Source organism: Phocoena phocoena, chromosome 11, assembly GCF_963924675.1.
Source record: "Phocoena phocoena chromosome 11, mPhoPho1.1, whole genome shotgun sequence".
NCBI classification, from domain to species: domain Eukaryota; kingdom Metazoa; phylum Chordata; class Mammalia; order Artiodactyla; family Phocoenidae; genus Phocoena; species Phocoena phocoena.
The window spans coordinates 19,893,809-19,912,540 of NC_089229.1; the positions used below are offsets into that span (position 1 = coordinate 19,893,809).

At 39.5% G+C, this 18,732-nt stretch overlaps 1 protein-coding gene and 2 non-coding genes across 3 annotated transcripts in view; 1 reads left to right on the plus strand and 2 right to left on the minus strand.

Moving 5' to 3' along the window:
• Positions 1-18,732, plus strand: part of GNPTAB (N-acetylglucosamine-1-phosphate transferase subunits alpha and beta) — an 81,016-nt gene that overhangs the window by 28,493 nt on the left and 33,791 nt on the right. The window contains exons 3-5 of the mRNA XM_065887205.1: positions 5,064-5,183; positions 6,246-6,287; positions 9,018-9,223. Coding sequence (XP_065743277.1) covers positions 5,064-5,183; positions 6,246-6,287; positions 9,018-9,223 — 368 coding nt within the window. The remainder of the gene's footprint in view (positions 1-5,063; positions 5,184-6,245; positions 6,288-9,017; positions 9,224-18,732) is intronic.
• LOC136131682 (U6 spliceosomal RNA) lies at positions 11,286-11,392 on the minus strand. Its single transcript, XR_010656411.1, has one exon. It is a non-coding gene; the product is annotated as a U6 spliceosomal RNA (small nuclear RNA).
• LOC136131700 (U6 spliceosomal RNA) lies at positions 12,633-12,739 on the minus strand. The gene has a single exon (XR_010656427.1). It is a non-coding gene; the product is annotated as a U6 spliceosomal RNA (small nuclear RNA).

Below are 18,732 nucleotides of genomic sequence, written 5' to 3' on the forward strand. Positions count from 1 at the left end.
AAACCATAATTCAAAAGGAGTCATGTATCACAATGTTCATTGCAGCTCTATTTACAATAGCCAGGACATGGAAGCAACCTAAGTGTCCATCGACAGATGAATGGATAAAGAAGATGTGGCACATATACACAAGGGAATATTACTCAGCCATAAAAAGAAACAAAATTGAGTTATTTTTAGTGAGGTGGATGGACCTAGAGTCTGTTATACAGAGTGAAGTAAGTCAGAAATAGAAAAACAAATACCGTATACTAACACATATATATGGAATCTAAAAAAAAAAAATGGCTCTGATGAACCTAGGGGCAGGACAGGAATAAAGACACAGATGTAGAGAATGGACTTGAGGACACGGGGAGGGGGAAAGGTAAGCTGGGACGAAGTGAGAGAGTGGCATAGACCAAATGTAAAATAGATAGCTAGTGGGAAGCAGCCACATAGCACAGGGAGATCAGCTCAGTGCATTGTGACCACCTAGAGGGGTGGGATAGGGAGGGTGGGAGGGAGACACAAGAGGGAGGGGATATGGGGATATATGTATATGTATAGCTGATTCACATTGTTATAAAGCAGAAACTAACACATTGTAAAGCAATTATACTCCAGTAAAGATGTTAAAAAAAAAAAAAGGAAGTAAATTATATCCAACCACACACACACACAAAAAGAAAATGGCAAGTGTAGATAGTTATAACCTAAAAACAAAAGCTTTTGGGGTTCCTTAAGAATTTTTAAGAGTGTGAAGTGTCTGGACCCTAAAAAGTTTGAGAATAATTCCTTAATGTAGCAGTTCTCAAGCTTCAGTGTGCGGCAGAGTTCCCCAGAGGGCTTGAGAAAAGACAGTTTCTCCCCATCTCCAGCGTTTCTGCATCTGTAGGTCTCAGAGGGGTGCAAAGAATTTTCATTTCTGACAAGTTCACTGGTGATACTGAAACCGCTGGTCTGGTGACCACACTTTGACAACTATTGTATTAACGGATTCTTAATGAAACATAATCTTCCTCCTTCTCCAACTTTTATTTTAACAATGCTGATTTTCCTAAGAAAAGCTCAAAATGGCCTTCTTTTACTCGCAACGTTTATTGAGTACTCACTCGGCCTACTGTGTGTGATGCTGTGCCGCGTGCTGGTGGCGCACAGACGCATAAATCTGCCTGGACGGAGCCTCAAAACTTTTAGAAGGAAAACTAGCTCCGAAAATCTAGACACTGAGGTCAGCAGTTTTAATCAAACACTCTTGTTCTCTTTCTGAAGGGTGTGGGTGTGTGTTTTAAATGTTTCTTCTCTTAATTTTAGATTGCATTAAAATATAGTTTGATTTTTATGTAGGGATATTTCAAAATTATCAAATTTCGATGATGACAAGAAAATGGATCATATGTAATATCTAATATGTTCTAATATATTTTAAAAAACCATAATGTTTATAGGAAGTTTTCATTGTTTTGCTGGTGTTTCTACATGTCTTTTTAATGTTGTTTGCCCTGAATGAAAAAAAAAAAATCCCTTTCTATATGCCAGTGACAAATGAATATGTGAACTGTCTACTGCTGCTAATTGTGAGGGCTTAAGTCAGTCTGGGCTCAGTTTTGTCATCTCTAAAATGTAGATAGTAGATTAAGTGTAAAATCTCTTCCAACTTTGTTTCTAAGATACTATTCATGTTCTAAGTTTTCTTCTCTGCTTTATGTGATGTAGAACCAAGGGACTATTAAGTGCCTTCATATTCACTTAAACTAAACTAATTAAAATAAAAGGTATCACCACGGCTTTGGTTCTGAATCATAGGTAACTTTCTTAGTCTTCAGCTCTAAGATAAAGGCTTCCTTCTCATCTGGAAACTAAGATAGTGGTCTGTGGTTAGAACAAAAGACTCACACTCACTGTGACCATGTCTAATAAGTAGAAAAACAACTGACTCACTGACCAGGGGCAGATCACACGATGTCCTCAGGGTTGTCGGTTTAACACCAGCGAATTGGATTGATCATGTAATACAGCCTTACTAGAAGCACCAGCACATAAATGCATTATTACATACTTATGCTGTTTTCCTCAGTTGAACTTGCATGGATATCTCTTGACTCTATTAAAACAATCTTTAATAGCAGATAATTACTCTTACAGAAAAGCTTTGGAATGTGCAAATTTTTGCCTCCTTTTTAAAAGCCTTTTCTTTCTAAAATATGTCACTTAAGCTTTTTTTTTTTTCCAAATTAATTTTTAGTCTGAGCATAGATAGATCACCTGTGAACTTGGGAGTGAGATGACTCTGGATAATTGTGGGTAATGTGAGGCATTTTTTTTTAATAGAAAAGACTAATGTTTATGTTGAGGGAATGAACTAATAGTTATTTGGACAGTAAATACATATTAAACCCCACTATGTCCCAGGCACTATTCCTAGGCATGTAGTGATGAACAAGAGGAACTCATTGACCTCATCTAGAACTGATATTTTAGTGGGGAAGGATTTTTTTTTTAACTTAAAAACATGAACTATAATCTACCTATAAATCAGTAGTTCTCAATGTGAGTTTTTGGACCAGCAGCATTGGCATTACTTGGGAACTTGTTAGAAATGCAGATTCTGGGGCCCCACTCCAGAACTAATGAATCAGAGACTCTGGGGATGGAGCCCAGCCATCTGTTTTGAAAGTCCTACAGGTGATTCTCATGTCTGCTAACATTTGGGAACCATTCATATAGACACATGCAGAAGAAAACCTAGATGAGGAAGCATTTGCGTATCGTTACAGTAGGGAGAGAGAGCCTGAACCTGTACAGGAAAGAGAGGAAATAATTAATGAAGAGGGGCACAGAATGTGTGACACCATTTTTGCCTTAGAGATAGTTGATCTAGTGGAAGACAGACATCAAAAAAAAATAGTACAACCAGTATGCTAAGGATTCTTTAGAGTACAAAGTACAGTGGAAGTTGCTTCTTAAGCAGTATATTTCCTTTGTGGGAGGTGAGGGAGGAGGGCATTTGGGGAATGAGGAAGTGGTTAAAAAGAAGTATGAAAGAAAGGATATTCTAGGCAGAGGGAGAAGCATGTTCAAAGACACAGAAGCCTGCAAGTTTTTATCCTGTTTGGGTAAGGGCATACACATGGAGCGTCTAGACCACAGGGTATAGATTATGAAGGAGTTTAGATTTTTATTCTACAGGCAGCGGTGCACCTTTACGGGAGGGTTGGTAGATGCTCAGCTGTCACTTGTGTCTGAGTATGAGCTGATTGATTCTGCATTTTCCACATGAAGCTCCGGGTCCCCTGGAACCTCTTTGACCTTCATCTCCTCTTATGCTCTTCCCTTTGCTCCTGTTGTCTCTTCCACACTGGCCTCTAGTTCCTTAACCATGCCAGATAGGCAGCTGCCTCAGGACATTTGCACCTGATGTTTCCCTTCTCCGGGCTCTTCTTCCCCAGTTGCCCACATGGCCTGCTTCCTCACTTCCTTCATCTCTTTACTGAAATAACACCTTTCAGTAAGGCCATCTCTGCTCTCCCTGTTTAAAACTGACCCCCCACTTAGACGTACTGTGTATCCTCATTTTCTTTATAACATGGAACATCATCTGACTTCACTTATTTGGTTTATTTACTGTCTTCACCTTTCTAGAATGTAAGCTTCATGAAGGCATAGATTTTGGTTTTTTTTGTTGACTGCTGAGTCCCCAGCACCTAGAACAGTGCCTAGCACATACTGAGTGCTCCATAAATATTTATTCACCAAATGGATAAGCACTCCTTTCATCCAGTCATCTCACCTGCTTCTTTTAAGCTATGTGTTTGTCACTCTATTTATTTTTTTCCTTCCATAATTTGAAAGATATATCCACCAAACTGCATTTGTTTTCCCCTGAGATAATTAACCCTGTGGCCAAAAGTCATGTTTTGGTTAGTCTCTGGAGCCCTTCGTGCTGCTGGGGGCCTGATCCTGTGCCTGGTCTGTGAGAAAGACAAAAGGAAGGTAAGCTTTCGGTCTTTGGCCTAAAAAAAACCCAGCAACCAAAAAAACAACACCCCCCCCCCAAAAAAAACCATAAAAAGCAAAAAAACCTGTACTGTTTCTTGGAAAAGATCAAACCTGAAACAGAATTATCCAAATTATGTCTATGTCACTATGAACTCCCGTGTTGTAGGTCTGGAGCAGACTCTGAAAGATGGGTAGGATTATGGTAAGTTGATGAAGGAAAGGAGAAGAAAGCTTTCAGCAGGGGTAAAACCTGAACAAAAACACTGAGATAGAGTTTAGGATACTCAAGAATTAAAAGCCTGCCTGACTCCTTAGGGGTAAGATAGTAAGGGAAAAATCAAGCAGGTTCGGGAAGGTCTTCTATGCTAGTAGTGTTCAAGTAAATCATTGAGTTCCTCACGTTGCAGGCACAAATCCTAATCCGCTGGGTACTTTAGGGAACAAAACAGGTGTGTTTCCTGTTGCCTTGGAGCTTACATTCTAGGGGAGGGACACATGAATTACCAGTGTATGTAACATGTTAATTATTTCATAGGTGATCATTGCTATGAAAAAAAAAAACAACAGGGCGAACAGGATGGGGAGGGGCCAGGCTTGGGGGCAGCTGGGAATGGGAAGACTGTAGCATTAAAGAGGGCCAGGTCTTCATTGGGGACTGCTGGCTAACTTTTTTTTTGGTAATTTTGTTTAAGCTTCTTATTTCTTTTCTATGTTTGGCTGCATTTGTATCCCAGCTTTCTCACTTGCTAAACTGAGAATGTAGCAGTTTAAAGTGAGCTTCTAAGACCTCCCCCACAGCCTTAAAACTGAAGGGACAGCAGCCTCCACCGGGTAGCTGTGATGATCAGACGATGCAAAACTGCATAAAGTGTCTAGCAGAATGCAACTCCAGAGAAGGGGCTCAGTAAATGTTAGTGCCCAAGACCCAGTTTGAAAGCATGCAAGTCTGTGGTATACGCCATGGTTGGATCACCTTTTCGCTGATTTTTTCATAACCTCTGAGTTTAAACCCTGTTATGCTCTTATTCCCAAGTATGTTGGCAACATGCATATAAGCTGGAGGACTTGTGTGTTTACCCTAGGCTCTGTCTGCCCATGCCGATCGACGTAGTTTACACCTGGGTGAATGGCACGGATCTTGAGCTACTGAAGGAACTGCAGCAAGTCAGAGAGCAGATGGAGGAGGAGCAGAAAGCAATGAGGTAAAACTGATCGTCAGAAAACAAGACACACAAAGCTCTACACTTGTAACTAATGGTACATTTCAGAAGGTAAGATGACGCTTACACTGCCGTTCAAACAAGAATCTGCATCTCAAATTCATGCCGTTACAAGATTCTGGCAGTCATGCAGCCGACCCTTGTTTCTTGGTGCCCAAGGAGGACTCGGCCACTTCGGTGAGATCTTGGCCTCACTTTGTCAGGTGGCCATCTCATGAATGTGGTGTTCTAGTGATGCCTTGATCTCCAAAGGGCCTAAAGGTGGAGGAGCCACCTAAGGAGCCCTGGGCTTCCTGCTCATTCAGTCTGAGTCCCAGATGTGATAGCTTCATGAAGTAAGGTTTTATTATGCAAAATTGCTACACAGTAAGATGGATTAGTCCCTCGAAAATAAAACAGGCCTACAGACATAAGTTTTTTTCCATTTGATAAAGGCAGTAAAAAGTATATTTGTTACCCTTTTTAATATCAAGTAGTGTACTATGGAACTAGAAACCTTGGTAATTTTTTTAAATATGGAATTTTGATTATCTTATTTATCTGGGAAAAGTACAGTGGGCTTCTGGAGAGCCTTCTGAGCTGGAGATCTGGCTGATGTAACTTCCCTCTGATTCCTCAGGAGTATTTACTGAGAATTTCCCCGTTCATTTCTTTGTAAATGTTATGGGTGCCCCCCAGTTGCAGGTGTTTGGCCATGTTATACTGCAACACATTTGTCTCTCTCTCTCTCTGCTCCTCCCCAGTGCATGAAAATCACTTTGATAGCCTCGTAACTATGTTTTACTAGTAAATGTAAAAGCTTATATTTTAAGTAAACTTTTGTGGTTACTGTGGGTGGTACGTGATAATATTTGTTGATCATAGCGTATTAAAATGTATAATTTATTGTGCGTCTTAAATGTTATACACAGTACAGTACCTCTTAACTTACTGGTTGGTTCTCATGGAGTAACCAGGAAAATCAATGTTGTCAAGTTCCCTCATTCACATGTAAGTCTAGCACTAGTCCATGCATATATAATGAAATCTATTTGCTTTCACTAGAGAAATCCTTGGGAAAAACACAACGGAACCAACTAGGAAGAGGTAAGCATTTTGATTTTCCTCTCAGTAATGAAAATCAAAGGAGTGAGGTGAAACGTCTAGGTTCTTCTCCCTTGCTTTTGTTGAGTACACAACAAAACAGAGTAAGTATTTTTTACTTACTCTGTTGTTCCTGTTCAGTCCCTCTTCTTTTGGTTTTTGACCCCCAAATTAAGTGCATCCGTTAGATGAGAAAACAGAGGCACAGCTGATTGAGAACTGTGGTTATTCTGGTTGTAGCTAACCAAAACTTTATCGTTTCTAGATACGTTAGGTAAGGTTTTTCTTCTTTGTCGTTTCCATTAATCGGTCTTGATGTGCTGTTCTCTTGGTTCACTTAAGTCTAACTTACACCAGTGTTTTCATTTATAGAATCTATGTCCATTGTTTAACTATGTGTTCAGTGTATATTTCCTTATCTTTAAAAGCTGTCATAGTTGTATGTCTTATATTTAAGGACTTGGGAAGGAGATTTAACCCAATGACAAGAATCAGATGATCTCTCTTGATTTGAATCATACCTGACTCTGATAGGTCCTTAAAACAAGACTGTCTCACTAACAAGCGGAAATCTCTGTTAACTGCCACTTCCCCACTGAACCATTAGACTTAAAATAGAAGAGTTATTCATAGAAATGATCCAAAAGTGCCTTCTGAATCATCTGTTAATGTTAATTATGCATATTTATTTATAAATACCTATTGCTAATACTGTTATTTTTATTTGTTTATTTTTTAATTTATTTTTGGCTGCATTGGGTCTTCGTTGCTGCACATGGGCTTTCTCTAGTTGCGTTGAGCGGGGCCTATACTCTTTGTTGTGTGTGGGCTTCTCATTGCGGTGGCTTCTCTTGTTGCAGAGCACAGGCTCTAGGTGCACTGGCTTCAGTAGTTGTGGCTTATGGGCTCTAGAGAGCAGGCTCAGTAGTTGTGGCGCATGGGCTTAGTTGCTCCACGGCATGTAGGATCTTCCCGGACCAGGGCTCAAACCCGTGTCCTGCATTGGCCGGCGGATTCTTAACCACTGCACCACCAGGGAAGTCCCCAAGACTGTTATTTTTAAATGACTTTTAAATTAAAGCAATGATGCAACATTACAGAAAGGTCGAGAGGAAAGACAAGAGCTCACATAATTCTTTGGCCCTCACTCAACAATTATGATCATTTTCTTATTCCATTTTCATGTATGTTTTTATAGTAAATAATTTATAATCTTTGCAATTTTGTGTCCTACTTTTTATTTTATATAATCATACATATTTCTATGTTGATAAATTATTGTAATACTTCTTATCAATTTTAATAGTTATATAATATTCCATAAAGTAACTGTACTATAATTTGCTAAATTTTGGGCACTGCCATATTTTCACTTTGTAAATATTTTGTGATATTATATTTGGGCCTATGGCATTTTCTGTGTGTGGGTTTGTTGTTTTTCCTGTTTTTGTTTCTCTTCTACTTGGACTAGATTCCTGGACATAAACTAATGAGGAAGAAACGTATGTATGTTTTCATGGGTCTGAAGAAGTATACATGTATATATAATGTAATTGCTTTTCCAAAGAGGAAATGGGGAACCCATCTGGAGGGATACCTGCAGAGCTTGCTGCACTTGCACTAACATCGCACCATCATTTGTTTTGTTTTGTTTTGTTTTTGCACCATCATTTTTTGAGGGTGCTAATTTAGTTAAACAAAAGGTCATTGTCTTCTTTTGCATTTCTTTGAATATTAGTGAGGTTGCACAATTTCATGTAGTCTGTTAACTGGTCATAGCTCCCACCTTCTGAGTTCTCTAGCTGTGTCCTTTGCCCATTTGTTTAATTTAGGTATTTCTTATGTTTAGACAGGAATATTTCATGTAACTTCATAAAACTTTGTCACATTAGCTTTTGTTTGCATCAGTGTCCTGTCATATTCAGTGTACTGAATTGTATTCTAGTTGGAATTGGTAAACTGTTCCTGGTAAGATGATACTCTGTTAACCAGAAGTTTTCTACTTCCTAATCTGTCTGATATTGGGCTTTACTGGAATTACAAATAATGTTTAAAACAATAGTAATGAAGTGCTTAATTTCTTGTACACCTTTGAGTTAGTAACTTTTGTGGCAGTCTTATTTTTTAAATTTATTTAATTATTAATTATTTTTTGGGGGGCTGCGTTGGGTCTTCGTTGCTGCACACGGTCTTTTTCTAGTTGTGGTGAGGAGGGGCTACCCTTGGTTGCAGTGCACGGGCTTCTCATCGCAGTGGCTTCTCTTGTTGTAGAGCACATGTTCTAGGCGTGTGGGTTTTGGTAGTTGTGGCACATGGGCTCAGTAGTTGCAGCTCGTGGGCTCTAGAGAGCAGGCTCAGTAGTTGTGGCACATGGGCTTACTTGCTCCACAGCATGTGGGATCTTCCTGGACCAGGGCTCGAACCTGTGTCCCCTGTACTGGCAGGCGGATTCTCAACCACTGTACCACCAGGGAAGTCTGCAGTCTTATTTTATTAACAGGAGTTTGAAAGCTCTATCTTTCGAGTTGCACTTGTTTGATAGTTTTATGCCATACTTGCTAACTTACTAAATTTTTATATTCTTGAGATAAAATTCCTTGTTTATTGAAAGATCATGATTTTTAAATAAAATATAGAAGAAACACCTGTGAAATTTAGTAGTACCAACAAGCTTTTCAGTGTTGATTTAATTTTCAAGCATGTGGTTGTGAGCATGTTCGTGTCTCTTTCCAGTGAGAAGCAGTTGGAGTGTTTGCTGACACACTGCATTAAGGTTCCAATGCTCGTCCTGGACCCAGCTCTGCCGACCAACATCACACTGAAGGACCTGCCATCACTTTATCCTTCTTTTCATTCTGCCAGTGACATATTCAACGTTGCAAAACCAAAAAACCCTTCCACTAATGTCTCAGTTGTTGTTTTCGACAGTACAAAGAATGGTAAGATCTTCTTGTGGGTATTTTAAAATCATGTTATCATTGGATGTTGGAATAACAAAATTTTGAATGGAACAGAATTGGTTCACTTTTAAAGAAATGCCTGATAAACCAAAAATGTAAAAAGGGGAGCTACCATTGTATTTCAGCCCTGCTGTCAGAAAGGGATTGCATCTATTTTACTCTGTGTAATACACATGCCTTCCTGTGCTGTGATCAGGACCTTAAACCTGGTACTCAAATTTACTGTATTCTCTTGGCTGGGAGTTATTCAGGAGGCTTTATTTTTTTTTCTTTCAAAATTCCTCAGCAAGGTTGTTTTCTGCAGCTTGGACTGACCATACTTGGAGCATTCATACTTTAAGTTCTGAATCATCTGGTTATGCAGTTGATTTGAGCCGATAATAGAATTAAATTTGTAATTCTTGACATAGAACTGCGCCCACATCCTTAGAGATCCCGTCCTCTCCTCAGCCACTGAGCTGCAGAGCCCCACACCTGCGTCTCCTTCAATCATCCTTCCTTTTGTCTCATCCTTCCTCTGTGCTGAGTGACTCTCCCAGGAAGCTCTGTTTTCACTTGTGTAAAATGAAAACTGTCGCATTCTCTTTACAGCCCTGTTCTCAAGTTCCCATTCTTTCAATGCCGTACCTCCCAACCTAAATCTTTGGAACCATCTTCGACCCGTTCGTACTCTAACCAGTAATCCGCCTCATCCTATGACTTGCTGTTTTGCAAAAATCTTAGATTCTTACCTTTCATACTCATCAGATTTCTTCTACACCAGACTGAGTTTCTTCACCCAGGCCCCAATAATAGATGCCTGTCTGCGCTGCCGGCCTCTAAAGTGCTTCTCTGATCCGTCTAGCATGAAACTGATAAAATCAGACTTTTCCAATTTCTTTACAGTTGCTAACTCTTTGGAGAGAATAATAGTAGTATATATTTGTTTCTCACATGGACACAAATTCCTCTTGCTGGTGTTCCAGATGGAGTTTTAATTGCCTTGGTCCTGCCCATCGGCCCTCGCATCCCTGCCCTCCTCGCATCTCCTCACAGCCGCCGGCGTCATCTCACAGATGTGGGGCTGCCTGTCCTGAGCCTCTTCCTGTCGAGCCCATCTCCTATTCTTTCCAGCCCCCTCTCCAGTTCTGTCTCCATGGAGATCCTGGACTAGTACATTCACAATGATTTTATTTTTCTGTATCCCTGTAGTACTTGTAACCTAACTCACAACTTAGTTTTTGAGTGCACAGGAGTTTATGGTGTTCTCATCTAATTTCTTTTTTTTTTTTTTGCGGTACGCGGGCCTCTCACTGTTGTGGCCTGTCCCGTTGCGGAGCACAGGCTCCGGACGCGCAGGCTCAGCGGCCATGGCTCATGGGCCCAGCCGCTCCGCGGCATGTGGGATCTTCCCGGACCGGGGCACAAACCCGCGTCCCCTGCATCGGCAGGCGGATTCTCAACCACTGCACCACCAGGGAAGTCCTAATTTCTTTTTTTAATTCACCATTTATTTTCAGCATTTAATTTTATTTATTTATTATTTATTTATTTATTTTGGCTGCACTGGGTCTTTGTTGCGGCACGTGCGGTCTTTAGTTGTGGCATGCGGACTTCTTAGTTGCAGCACGCGAGCTCTTAGTTGCCGCATGCATGTGGGATCTACTTCCCAACCAGGGATTGAACCCGGGCCCCCTGCATTGGGAACGCTGAGTCTTACACACTGGACCACCAGGGAAGTCCCTCATCTAATTTCTTTAGGGCAGAAACCTTATCCTCACCATTTGGTGTCCTGAGCAGTGTCTAACACAGTGCTCATTTCCTGGTACTTATTATTTGTGATTTGAAAGGAAACTATGACTTTTCTAAGCAAAGGTATCTCCTCTTCACACTATAGACCTGTTTCTGAACTATTTTGTATAACTAACTTTTTTTTTTTACTTATAATTACTATTTATTTTTATTATCATTATTATTTACAGTGAGTAATTTTTTTTAAACATCTATATTGGAGTATAATTGCTTTACAGTGGTGTGTTAGTTTCTGCTTTATAACAAAGTGAAAAATATGGAACGCTTCACGAATTTGCATGTCATCCTTGTGCAGGGGCCATGGTAATCTTCTCTGTATCATTCCAGTTTTAGTATATGTGCTGCTGAAGCAAGCACTAACTAACTTATTTTTAAAATTTAGGTTATATTTTAAAATATATAGGGAAAGTACAGGGGTAATTTTTGACAAATTTAACAAGTTATATGATTTATTGTTTTGCTAAATATAGCTTTGTTTTTATTTTCTTTCTCTTTATTTTAACATCTTTATTGGAGTATAATTGCTTTACAGTGGTGTGTTAGTTTCTGCTTTATACCAAAGTGAATCAGCTTTACATAAATCCCCATATCTCCTCCCTGTTGCATCTCCCTCCCACCCTCCCTCTTCCACCCCTGTAGGTAGTCACAACGCACAGAGCTGATCTCTCTGTGCTATGCGGCTGCTTCCCACTAGCTATCTGTTTTACATTTGGTAGTGTATATATGTCCATACCACTCTCTCACTTCGTCCCAGCTTACCGTTTCCCCTCCCTGTGTCCTCAAGTCCATTCTCTACGTCTGCGTCTTTATTCCTGTCCTGCCCCTAGGTTCTTCAGAACCTTTTTTTTTTTTTTAGATTCCATATATATGTGTTAGCCTACGGTATTTGTTTTTCTGACTTAACTTCACTCTGTCTTTCAGTCTCTGGGTCCATCTACCTCACTACAAATAACTCAGTTTCGTTTCTTTTTATGGCTGAGTAATATTCCATTGTATATATGTGTCACATCTTCTTTATCTTTTCATCTGTCGGTGGAAACTTAGGTTGCTTCCATGTGCTGGCTGCTGTAAATAGAGCTGCAATGAACATTGTGGTACATGACTGTTTGAATTATGGTTTTCTCAGGGTATATTCCCAGTAGTGGAATTGCTGGGTCGTATGGAAGTTCTATTTTTAGTTTTTTAAGGAACCTCCATACTGTTCTCCATAGTGGCTGTATGAATTTACATTCCCACCAACAGTGTGAGAGGGTTCCCTTTTCAACACAGCCTCTCCAGCATTTATTGTTTGTAGATTTTTTGATGATGGCCATTCTGACCGGTGTGAGGTGATACCTCATTGCAGTTTTGATGTGCATTTCTCTAATGATTAGTGATGTTGAGCATCCTTTCATGTGTTTGTTGGCAATCTGTGTATCTTCTTTGGAGAAATGTCTCTTTAGGTCTTCTAACCATTTTGGGATTGGGTTGTTTGTTTTTATGATATTGAGCTGCATGAGCTGCTTGCAAATTTTGGAGATTAATCCTTTGTCAGTTGTTACATTTACAAATATTTTCTCCCATTCTGAGGATTGTCTTTTCGTCTTCTTTATGTTTAAAAAATATGGAACACTTCACGAATTTGCATGTCATACTTGAACAGGGGCCATGCTAATCTTCTCTGTATTGTTCCAATTTTACTGTATGTGCTTCCGGAGCGAGAGCTAGCTTTGTTTTGTTTTTTTCTTTTTTTTTTAAGTTTTGAATTTTATTTATTTTTTTATACAGCAGGTTCTTATTAGTTATCCATTTTATACACATCAGTGTATACATGTCAGTCCCAATCGCCCAATTCATCACACCACCATCCCCACCCTGCCGTGGCTTCCCCCCTTGGTGTCCACGTTTGTTCTGTACATCTGTGTCTCAACTTCTGCCGTGCAAACCGGTTCATCCGTACAATTTTTCTAGGTTCCACATACATGCATTAATGTACGGTATTTGTTTTTCTCTTTCTGATTTACTTCACTCTGTGTGACAGTCTCTAGATCCACCCATGTCTCAACAAATGACTCAATTTTGTTCTTTTTTATGGCTGAGTAATATTCCATTCTATATATGCAACACAACTTCTTTTTCCATTCATCTGTCAATGGGCATTTAGGTTGCTTCCATGACCTGGCTATTGTAAATAGTGCTGCAATGAACATCGGGGTGCATGTGCCTTTTTGAATTATGCTTTTCTCTGGGTATATGCCAGTAGTGGGATTGTTGGGTCATATGATATTTCTATTTTTACTTTTTTAAGGAACCTCCATACTGTTCTCCATAGTGGCTGTATCAGTTTACATTCCCACCAACAGTGCAAGAGGGTTCCCTTTTCTCCACACCCTCTCCAGCATTTGTCATTTGTAGATTTTCTGATGATGCCCATTCTAACTGGTGTGAGGTGATACCTCATTGTAGTGTTGATTTGCACTTCTCTAATAATTAGTGATGTTGAGCAGCTTTTCATGTGCCTCTTGGCCATCTGTATGTCTTCTTTGGAGAAATGTCTATTTAGGTCACCTACCCATTTTTGGATTGGGTTGTTTGTTTCTTTAATATTGACCTACATGAGCTGTTTATATATCTTGGAGATTAATCCTTTGTCTGTTGATTCGTTTGCAAATATTTTCTCCCATTCTGAGGGTTGTCTTTTCGTCTTGTTTATGGTTTCCTTTGCTGTGCAAAAGCTTTGAAGTTTCATTAGGTCCCATTTGTTTATTTTTGTGTTTATTTCCATTACTCTAGGAGGTGGATCAAAAAAGATCTTGCTGTGATTCATGTCAAAGAGTGTTCTTCCTATGTTTTCCTCTAAGAGTTTTATAGTGTCTCGTCTTACATACAGGTCTCCAATCCATTTTGAGTTTACTTTTGTGTATGGTGTTAGGGAGTGTTCTAATTTCATTCTTTTACATGTAGCTGTCCAGTTTTCCCAGCACCACTTATTGAAGAGACTGTCTTTTCTCCACTGTATATCCCTGCCTCCTTTGTCATAGATTAGTTGACCATAGGTGTGTAGGTTTATCTCTGGCCTATCTATCTGGTTCCATTGATCTATATTTCTGTTTCTGTGCCAGTACCATGTTGTCTTGATTACTGTAGCTACATAATATAGTCTGAAGTCAGAGAGTCTGATTCCTCCAGCTCCGTTTTTTCCCCTCAAGACTGCTTTGGCTATTCGGGGTCTTTTGTGTCTCCATACAAATTTTAAGATATTTTGTTCTAGTTCCATAAAAAATGCCATTGGCAATTTGATAGGGATTGCATTGAATCTGTAAATTGCTTTGGATAGTATAGTCCTTTTCACAATATTGATTTCTCCAATCCAAGAACATGGTATATCTCTCCATCTGTTGGTATCATCTTTAATTTCTTTCATCAGTGTCTTATAGTTTTCTACATACAGGTCTTTTGTCTCCCTAGGTAGGTTTATTCCTTTTGTTGCAATGGTAAACGGGAGAGTTTCCTTAATTTCTCTTTAAGATTTTTCATCATTAGTGTATAGGAATGCCAGAGATTTCTGTGCATTAATTTTGTATCCTGCAACTTTACCAAATTCATTGATTAGCTCTAGTAGTTTTCTGGTGGCATTTTTAGGGTTCTCTATGTATAGTATCATGTCATCTGCAAACAGTGACAGTTTTATTTCTTCTTTTCCAATTTGTATTCCTTTTATTTCTTTTCTTCTATGATTGCAATGGCTAGGACTTCCAAAACTATGTTGAATAATAGTGGTGAGAGTGGACATCCTTGTCTCGTTCCTGATCTTAGTGGAAATGCTTTCAGTTTTTCACCATTGAGAATGATGTTTGCCGTGGGTTTGTCATATATGGCCTTTATTATGTTTAGGTAGGTTCCCTCTATGCCCACTTTCTGGAGAGTTTTTATCATAAATGGGTGTTGAATTGTGTCAAAAGCTTTTTCTGCATCTATTGAGATGATCATATGGTTTTTCCTCTTCAGTTTGTTAATATGGTTTATCACATTGATTGATTTGCATATATTGAAGAATCCTTGCATCCCTGGGATAAATCCCACTTGATTATGGTGTTTGATCCTTTTAATGTGTTGTGGGGATTCTGTTTGCTAGTGTTTTGTTGAGGATTTTTGCATCTATATTCATCAGTGATATTGGTCTGTAATTTTCTTTTCTTGTATCTTTCTCTGGTTTTGGTATCAAGGTGATGGTGGCCTCATAGAATGAGTTTGGGAGTGTTCCTTCCTCTGTACTTTTTGGGAAGAGTTTGAGAAGGATGGGTGTTAGCTCGTCTCTAAATGTTTGATAGAATTCACCTGTGAAGCCATCTGGTCCTGGACTTTTGTTTGTTGGAAGATTTTTAATCACAGTTTCAATTTCTACTTGCGGTTGGTCTGTTCATATTTTCTATTTCTTCCTGGTTCAGTCTTGGAAGGTTATACCTTTCTAAGAATTTGTCCATTTCTTCCAGGTTGTCCATTTTATTGGCATAGAGTTGCTTGTAGTAGTCTCTTAGGATGCTTTGTATTTCTGCGGTGTCTGTTGTAACTTCTCCGTTTTCATTTCTAACTTTATTGATTTGAGTCCTCTCCCTCTTTTTCTTGATGAGTCCGGATAATAGTTTATCAATTTTGTTTATCTTCTCAAAGAACCAGCTTTTAGTTTTATTGATCATTGCTGTTGTTTTCTTTGTTTCTATTTCATTTATTTCTGCTCTGATCTTTATGATTTCTTTCCTTCTGCTAACTTTGGGTTTTGTTTGTTCTTCTTTCTCTAGTTCCTTTAGGTGTAAGGTTAGATTGTTTGAGATTTTTCTTGTTTCTTCAGGTAGGCTTGTATAGCTATAAGCTTACCTCTTAGAACTGGTTTTGCTGCATCCTGTAGGTTTTGGATTGCCGTGTTTTCGTTGTCATTTGTCTCTAGGTATTTTTTGATTTCCTCTTTGATTTCTTCAGTGATCTCTTGGTTATTTAGTAACGTATTGTTTAGCCTCCACGTGTTCTTGTTTTTTACGTTTTTTCCCCTGTAATTCATTTCTAATCTCATAGCGTTGTGGTCAGAAAAGATGCTTGATATGATTTCAATTTTCTTAAATTTACTAAGTCTTGATGTGTGACCCAAGGTGTGATCTATCCTGGAGAATGTTCTGTGCACAGTTGAGAAGGAAGTGTAATCTGCTGTTTTTGGATGCAACGTCCTAAAAATATCAATTAAATCTATCTGGTCTGTTGTGTCATTTATAGCTTCTGTTTCCTTATTTATTTTCATTTTGGATGATCTTTCCATTGGTGTAGTGAGGTGTTAAAGTCCCCCACAATTACTGTGTTACTGTCGATTTCCTCTTTTATACCTATATGCAGTTGCCTTATGTATTGAGGTGCTCCTATGTTGGGTGCATATATATTTATAATTGTTATGTCTTCTTCTTGGATTGATCCCTTGATCATTATATAGTGTCCTTCATTGTCTCTTGTAACATTCTTTATTTTAAAGTCTATTTTATCTGATATGAGTATTGCTGCTCCAGCTTTCGTTTGAATTCCATTTGCATGGAATATCTTTTTCCATCCCCTCACTTTCAGTCTGTATGTGTCCCTAGGTCTGAAGTGGGTCTCTTGTAGACAGCATATATATGGGTCTTGTTTTTGTATCCATTCTTCAAGTCTGTGTCTTTTGGTTGGAGCATTTAATCCATTCATGTTTAAGGTAATTATTTATATGTATGTTCCTATGAGCATTTTCTTAATTGTTTGGGGTTTTTTTTGTAGGTCCTTTTCTTCTCTTGTGTTTCCCATTTAGAGAAGTTCCTTTAGCATTTGTTGTAGAGCTGGTTTGGTGGTGCTGAATTCTCTTAGCTTTTGCTTGTCTGTAAAGCTTTTGATTTCTCTCAAATCTGAATGAGATCCTTGGTAGAGTAATCTTGGTTGTAGGTTCTTCCCTTTCATCACTTTAAGTATATCATTCCACTGCCTTCTGGCTTATAGAGTTTCTGCTGAGAAATCACCTGTTAACCTTATGGGAGGTTCTCTTGTATGTTATTTGTCGTTTTTCCCTTGCTGCTTTCAATAATTTTTCTTTGTCTTTAATTTTTGCCAATTTGATTACTATGTGTCTCGCTGTGTTTCTCCTTGTGTTTATCCTGTATGGGACTCTCTGTGCTTCCTGGACTTGGGTGGCTATTTCCTTTCCCATATTAGGGAAGTTTTGGACTATAATGTCTTCAAACATTTTCTCTGGTCCTTTCTCTCTCTCTTCTCCTTCTGGGACCCCTATAATGCAAATGTTGTTGCGTTTAATGTCGTCCCAGAGACCTCTTAGGCTGTCTTCATTTCTTTTCAATCTTTTTTCTTTAATCTGTTCTGCAGCAGTGAATTCCACCACTGTCTTCCAGGTCACTTATCTGTTCTTCTGCCTCAGTTATTCTGCTATTGATTCCTTCTAGTGTAGTTTTCATTTCAGTTATTGTATTGTTCATCTTTGTTTGTTTGTTCTTTAATTCTTCTAGGTCTTTGTTAAACATTTCTTGCATCTTCTCGATTTTTGCCTCCATTCTCTTTTCATGGTCCTGGATCATCTTCACTATCATTCTGAATTCTTTTTCTGGAAGGTTGCCTATCTCTACTCCATTTAGTTGTTTTTCTGGGGTTTTATCTTGTTCCTTCATCTGGTACATAGCCCTCTGCCTTTTCAGCTTGTCTATCTTTCTGTGAATGTGGTTTTTGTTCCACAGGCTGCAGGATTGTAGTTCTTGCTTCTGCTGTCTGCCCTCTGGTGGATGAGGCTATGTAAGAGGCTTGATGGGAGGTACTGGTCGTGGGTAGAGCTGACTGTTCCTCTGGTGGGCAGAGCTCAGTAAAACTTTAATCCACTTGACTGTTCATGGGTGGAGCTGTGCTCCCTCCCTGTTGGTTGTTTGGCCTGAGGCAACCCAACACTGGAGTCTACCTCGGCTCTTTGGTGGGGCTAAGGACAGACTCTGGGAGGGCTCACACCAAGGAGTACTTCCCAGAACTTCTGCTTCCGGTGTCCTTTTCCCCACAGTGAGCCACAGCCACCCCTGCCTCTGCAGGCGACCCTCCAACACTAGCAGGTAGGTCTGGTTTAGTCTCCCTTGTGGTCACTGGTCCTTCCCCTGGGGTCACTGCTCATTGCCCTGGGTACCGATGCACACAGTACTTTATGTGTGCCCTCCAAGAGTGGAGTCTGTGTTTCCCCCAGTCCTTTCGAAATCTTGCAATCAAATCCCAGTAGCCTTCAAAGTCTGATTCTCTCGGAATTCCTCCTCTCATTGCCGGACCCCCAGGTTGGGAAGCCTGTCATGTGGCTCAGAACCTTCACTCCAGTGGGTGGACTTCTGTGGTATAAGTGTTCTCCAGTCTGTGAGTCACCCACCCAGCAGTTATGGGATTTGATTTTACTGTGATTGCGCCCCTCCTACCATCTCTTTGTGGCTTCTCCTTTGTCTTTGGTTGTGGGGTATCTTTTTTGATGAGTTCCAGTGTCTTCATCTTGATGATTGTCCAGCAAGTAGTTGTGATTCTGGTGTTCTCACAAGAGGGAGTGAGAGCACGTCCTTCTACTCCGTCATCTTGGCTCCTCTCCCACTAGCTCTGTTTTTTAAATTGAGGTTTCTTTAAATTAAGGTACTCTGATAACACTTCTCCTGAAGAGAAAAAAGAATGACACTATGTTAGCA